Source organism: Salminus brasiliensis, chromosome 17 (genome assembly GCF_030463535.1).
Source record: "Salminus brasiliensis chromosome 17, fSalBra1.hap2, whole genome shotgun sequence".
NCBI lineage: Eukaryota > Metazoa > Chordata > Actinopteri > Characiformes > Bryconidae > Salminus > Salminus brasiliensis.
The window spans coordinates 9576670-9582885 of NC_132894.1; the positions used below are offsets into that span (position 1 = coordinate 9576670).

Below are 6216 nucleotides of genomic sequence, written 5' to 3' on the forward strand. Positions count from 1 at the left end.
GACAGAGCTAGGAACGGTGACAAAACAAACAGGACCTAAATAACAGGGCAGACAAGGAAATGGGGACAAGAGTAGTCAGATCAAACATGAAATGGCAAGACGAATGTACCTCCACTTTGAGCAGACTGTAGACTGCTGTGGTGTAAAGGTCGCGACAGTGCTAATCCACTGCAACGAGAGCCTCAAACGCCTCGGCTTATAAAGCCCCAGTCCCAGGTGTGCACTGTTTTCTATTCGAGGGAAGCCGGCCACAGAGCCATGCGAAGGCTCTGACGAAGGAAAAGAAACATTTTTATTTGTTTTAGTAAGGCCTTACAGTTGCAGAACTGCAGTCTTAAGAGCATGTGGAAACCCACCTACTGATGGAGAGCTTCACTATTCACACAATGAAAAACTTTGTTAAGAAGTGATGTAGGCAAGGGTCTAGGTCATATGTAGGAGAACGTATATTGTTTGTGACAGGTTAAGCTCCTGATGATTGGTAACAGAGAAATAAGTCACCATTTCTCGTTAAACCAAGTAAGTATTTCCCTGCATCGCTGTGACTGGGTGGAACAAATGGTACGAAGTATGCAATATTTGATGACTTACTAACTGAACACTCATTACATGGCTCTTATTTCGCAATTGATGAACTGGTACTTGACCCTATTGAGTGTGATATTTATACACAGGCCGAAACAGACAGGCTTGAGTAGAAAAACATTAACTTTGTTGAAAGTTTACTTAACGATCAGTCTTATGTTACTCTGTGGGTAAACAGACTATTTTGGAACGATGCAGTCGAGTCTAGTTATCCTATGCCTTTTCTTCTTTGTCAGCGTTTATACTTCAGTGCTTAAGGGTAAGGCTTTTAAGATTGATTTATTTGATCTAGTTGCAATTATGAGTTGCTCTATTGCTATGTATTGTCAAAACAGAGTAGCTCTAATAATAACAAAGTCTGGTCACTGTAACAGATGGTGTGGAGAGTGGTCTATCCTCTGACACAACAGCTTGTCCAGAGATGCTCCCTGTAGTAGACAACGGAGACATTTCTCCAATGTCTTTGAAAAGTAACTACACTCAAGGAGATAAACTGCTGTATACTTGCCGACATGGATACACATCACTGGGGAAAATAATTTATGTGTGTAACAAGAACGAGTGGGTCAACATTCGAAATGGCAAATGTTCACGTGAGTATTGAGTTTGTATTAACTATGGTTATAACGCAATGCCAGTATGTGCATCAGTTTAGAGCTCAAATGATCAGTTTCTGTATCTGAGTTCAGATTTGAGACAGACGTGGTTGTGGCCTAAACCAGCTGTTTATGTTTAATGTTTACTGGGTCCTTTTAGCCCAAGTTAAGTAGCATTTCATTATGAGAGATATGAATTAGGAACACTGAACAGTGGTGTAATATGCACAACAAACGTTAAACGTTAATAACGTTGATCATTTATTTTTATTTACTGGAGACTCCCAGCGGAAGTCTGCTACTCTGTACTCGTGTACTAGTGTTGTCTATGTGGAACTGATGAAATAACTGTCAGGTGAAAAACTGGCATCTTCATTTTTACATCTTTTTTATTTATTGTATTTAACTTTTTGACATAATTTGAATCTGGACGTTCTTTACACTGTGTCAACATTTCACGAGTGATGAACCAGTAGAAATGCTCCAAAATTGCTTGGAATAAAACCTTTTACATTGACGTCCAGTGGACGTTGTTTTGCTTCTGCTGAAAAGAGTTTTTTTTTTTATTAGTTTACTTTTGTGGATTTGGGTAAGTTTGTGTAGAAATATTGTTTTATTTTGGAGCTCAGTAAGGCTGTGTAAGGCAAATGGAGCAAACCACTGATGGCTAGCTGTGTCCGAATACTTTTATGCTGATTTCGTATCCAAATGGATTCGTCCATTCGTCCAAATGAAGGGTCCATATGACCCCACGCAAAACACTAAAAATAGTGTGCCCCTGTTTGTATCTGTTTAGAACTTATTTTCTGTTCATTCCAAATAATGTATTTATATTCATATATAAATAAAAACAGCCATAAAGCCATAAAAACAGCCTCAGGTTATATGTGAATAGACATGTGGGTAAATATTCCATCATATCCAGTTTTCTCACATATAGAGGCCTTCAATGAGGCTTTTCATTACCTCAGGTCGTTCTGTGGCAAACCAGAGGCGGGACGCTGCTGGCAGCTTAGCATACAGCCTGCATATGTGTCATGAACACGTATCTGCTCATTGTCCCAACTAAAATGTTATTATTTTTATAAGTGGGCTATAAGACTGGTTATCATCATGTGTTTTGGGAAATGATGGTAGAGCATAAATCGAGTAGCCACATCAATCTTTCTTATCCCAATATGAATTGGTCATAGATTTAATGTCCTGTAGCAAAATTACATTACTCCACCTCCCCATGTAAAACTGACCCTGTCCGAATTACTTTAGTTGTGGCCATTTCTGAGGTTTATATAAAGCAGCAAGTTTATAGCAGTTCAGGCAGCTATATTACTTGATTTACAAATACCTTTACTTTACTATTTGTAATTATTTTACTACTCATACTCATAAGTAGTCATGCAGTAGTGTAAAGTACATTCTTTACAGTGTATAAATATTCTTATAATTGATTTTGTGTTTTTGTTCTTGAAAAAACACCAGGAAAACGCTGTGAGCTCCCTGCAGACATACCAAATGGGCGTTTTGTTATAGTGAATGGCACTGACTTTGTATATGGAGCCACTATCAAATACATATGCAACAAAGGGTAAGTGCAAGCAGTACTGAATGAATTTTGGGTGTGGTTCAATCCTACACTTCTTCCGACAACTTCTCATCTTAAGTTTTCTTCAGCTACCAGATGGTGAGTCGGTTAGACACCAGAACGTGTTTAGTTGGGGGATGGGACAACCGACTGCCTCACTGTGAAGGTAAACCAGTGAAGGCCATTGTTTTCATCATCATATGATAATTGTGTTTAATTGTATACGCTGTAATTATTCCATTATTAATAAGAAAGTCTGAATCTCTAAAGCCACTTTAAAACCCTGAGACTTTTATTCTAGCTTTCACTTTTGTACACTGCTCAGCCACAACATTAAAGCCATTACTGATTATCTGGTTACAATGGCACTTGTCATGTCTACTGTGACAAGGCTAGACAACTGGGTCAGAACAACTCCAAAACATCAGGTGGGTCTTGTGGGGTGTTCCCGGTTAATTACCTACCAAAATTGCTCCAAGGAAGGACAACCAGTGAACTGTCGACAGGGTCTTGGCTCCCAAGGCTCATTGGTCTGTCTGATCCGGTCTTGTGGACTCCTACACAAGGGGGACCTACACCATACTAGGCAGGTGGTTTTAGTGCTGTGACTGATGAGTGAATATATTCAGTAAAGACATGGAAAACCACAGAAACTGCTACTATGCCTACTGCTGTTATCCCAAATTATAGGCAAGCCTCAATGTCAAAAACATTAAAGACTTTCTCGTTATTATAGAGTTATCATGCCTTCCACCTGCCACTGAGGGCAACATCATTGTGGATGGACTTTCTGATTTTGGCGGCCCATTAAGATATGGACACAGAGTACAATTCACATGCAACAGTCCTGGACTCAAACTGGTAGGGCTGAAAGAAGTCATATGCAAAGATAATGGAGAATGGAGCGGCCCACTTCCAAGGTGTGAAGGTAGGTTTTTGCAAGTTACACTGTCGGGAAAAAGAATTGCGCTACAGGTACATTTTTATTGTGTACCCTCAAAGGTGCAACATGGTCCTTAAAGTCAGATAGCATATCTTAAAGGTTCATTACATTCTCTTATTTGGTCTGGTTCACCACCCCAGAGCTATCTCGATAACACACATAAAAAACACCTCCTCAGGGCCGAGTTGAAATCAGTCCTGGAAAAGTAGGAATATATCCCACCCGAACAAAACTCTTCATTTGTTCTATTGATGACTTCTTCAGAGGCCACGTGTGAGCTTGAAAAGATCAGCATCACAGTGTCAGTGGTTAGCCTTCCGGAAAGACATGCACCCATTATGTATGGGCACAAGTTACAGTTCTACTGCCCCAGTTCTGGGATGGCTTTGACAGGACCTAGTGAGGTCACGTGTTCGACAGGAGGAACCTGGAGCAGCCCTTTTCCCACATGTGAAGGTAAACATACTTCATAGCAAACATTTTGTGATTACCATATAGCCATATAAGCATATCCTTCGTTCATCTTGTACCTTATAGATATGCACAGTGATTTCATTGGTGTTGAAAGATATAATAAATAATATATAAATATATATATAATATAGATATTATATATATAATATATATAAATAATTCAAAATATATATGTACAGCCTGTTCACACAAAATAAAACAGCCAATTTTCTCGCTTCTTTCACAGAGGTAACTTGCAGGAAAGAAGACCTCCATAATGTTAAAATTGTCAGTGGATTTCCAGGCACAGCTCCACCGTATAAACCTAAACATACCTTACATTTTCAATGTACCCATTCATACATGACTATGCTGGGAATGCCATCAATTACATGCAGATCAGACGGGACATGGAACAGCCCATACCCCACATGTGCAGGTGAAAATGATTTGATTGAGAGTATATTATTATTTGATATTAATATTGTTTTTCATGAATATCATATTATACAAAGTAATATATCATGCATGTGTTCACAGCATACGGTGTTTGTGGACCACCACCCAGCTTCAAATTTGCCGAACTAACTACCATTCCAAAAGCTTACTACAGACATGGTGAATCAGTTCAATACACCTGCCCTTACTACTATATTATGAATGGTAATCCATATGCAACCTGCAGCCAAGGAATATGGATCACAAATGTAAAGTGTTTGCGTAAGTATCGATACACTTTTGATTAACTACACATGGGACACATGGGAGGGATAGTGGAACTGAACAATTATTAGTATGTAACACAGGCCATGTGAAAGCTGTATCAACTCAGAACTGTCTGGATATCACCAGAACCTTTCAAAGAGAGCATTGGTCAAAGTATTCAAAAGCTGTGAATATAAAACCCCAGGAAATTCCAGGAATTATGGATTTCATTTGTCTACATTAGGGGGGGATCTTTCTGTCCTTTCTAATGTCCTGCCCCAGCATGCCAAATGTGGGGTTCTGCTTTTGTGCTGCCAAACCCTATTGCCCTATTGCTAGAGATCAGACACTGACCTTTAGATATTGTTCTTGTGGTAGAGAGTAGACTGCATGGTTTCATCGATTATGGCAAGTCAGTAAAGCCCTGAAGCAGCAAAGCATCTATATATGGCACTCTACCACCACCATGTTTGACAGCTGGTAATGTTCTTATTGAGAAATGCTGTGTTAGCTTTACACCAGATGATTCGACTTTCGATTGATGAGTTCACAGAAAGTCATTCCAAAGGGCTTGGAGGTCACCAAGGTCTTTCTTGGCAAATGCAAGATGAGCATTTTATGTCCCTTTTGGTTACCAATAGCTTGGCAACTCTTTCATGGACATTGTTTTGCCCAATCTCTTGGGCAGTCGTGGCTCAGCGGTTAGAGCGCCGGGATAGAGCGCCGGGATATCGATAACAGGGTTGTGGGTTCGATTCCCAGGCTCGGCAAGCTGCCACTGTTGGGTCCTTGAGCAAGGCCCTTTACCCTCTCTGCTCCCCGGGCGCTGGAGTTGGCTGCCCACCGCTCTGGATGTGTGTGTGTGTGTGTGTGTGTGTGTGTGTGTGTGTTCACTACCAGATGGGTTAAATGCGGAGGACACATTTCGCTGTACAGTGCACACTGTACAGTGACAAATACGTGCACCTTTACCAGATGTCTTGATTATGCCAAAGAAAAAGTAGTAGCAGTTTTGTCCTGTCGAATATAAAAATGACAAGCAGAATCTTTTCAGACACTTTTTGGTATTACTGAATGTGAAGCTCATTTGAAATGTTGCGGTTTGTTGAACTCCGTTTCAGAACCCTGCGTTGTGTTGACAGAAGACATGGATAAATACAACATTAAACCATATGGCTTCGCAAAAACTACAGTGTATGTATGGCATGGGTACAAAGCGGTCTTTTCATGTCAAAATGGAAAACGACCAAGAGAATACAGAACCAACTTTGGGCCACTTTGCAATAATGGAGTCATACAGTTGCCTGTTTGCATATAGCAGATCTCGGCCAACTCAATATCAAATACTACTT

The 6216-nt window shown here is 40.1% G+C and overlaps 1 protein-coding gene across 1 annotated transcript; it reads left to right on the forward strand.

Annotated features, from left to right (window-relative positions):
• The first annotated feature begins 1006 nt into the window (after positions 1-1006).
• On the forward strand, positions 1007-3793 carry LOC140538523 (complement factor H-like). Its single transcript, XM_072661116.1, has 5 exons — positions 1007-1178; positions 2661-2766; positions 2853-2929; positions 3500-3683; positions 3766-3793. Exons 1-5 carry the CDS (start codon positions 1007-1009, stop codon positions 3791-3793), a joined length of 567 nt encoding a protein of 188 aa, XP_072517217.1.
• Positions 3794-6216: the final 2423 nt, after the last annotated feature.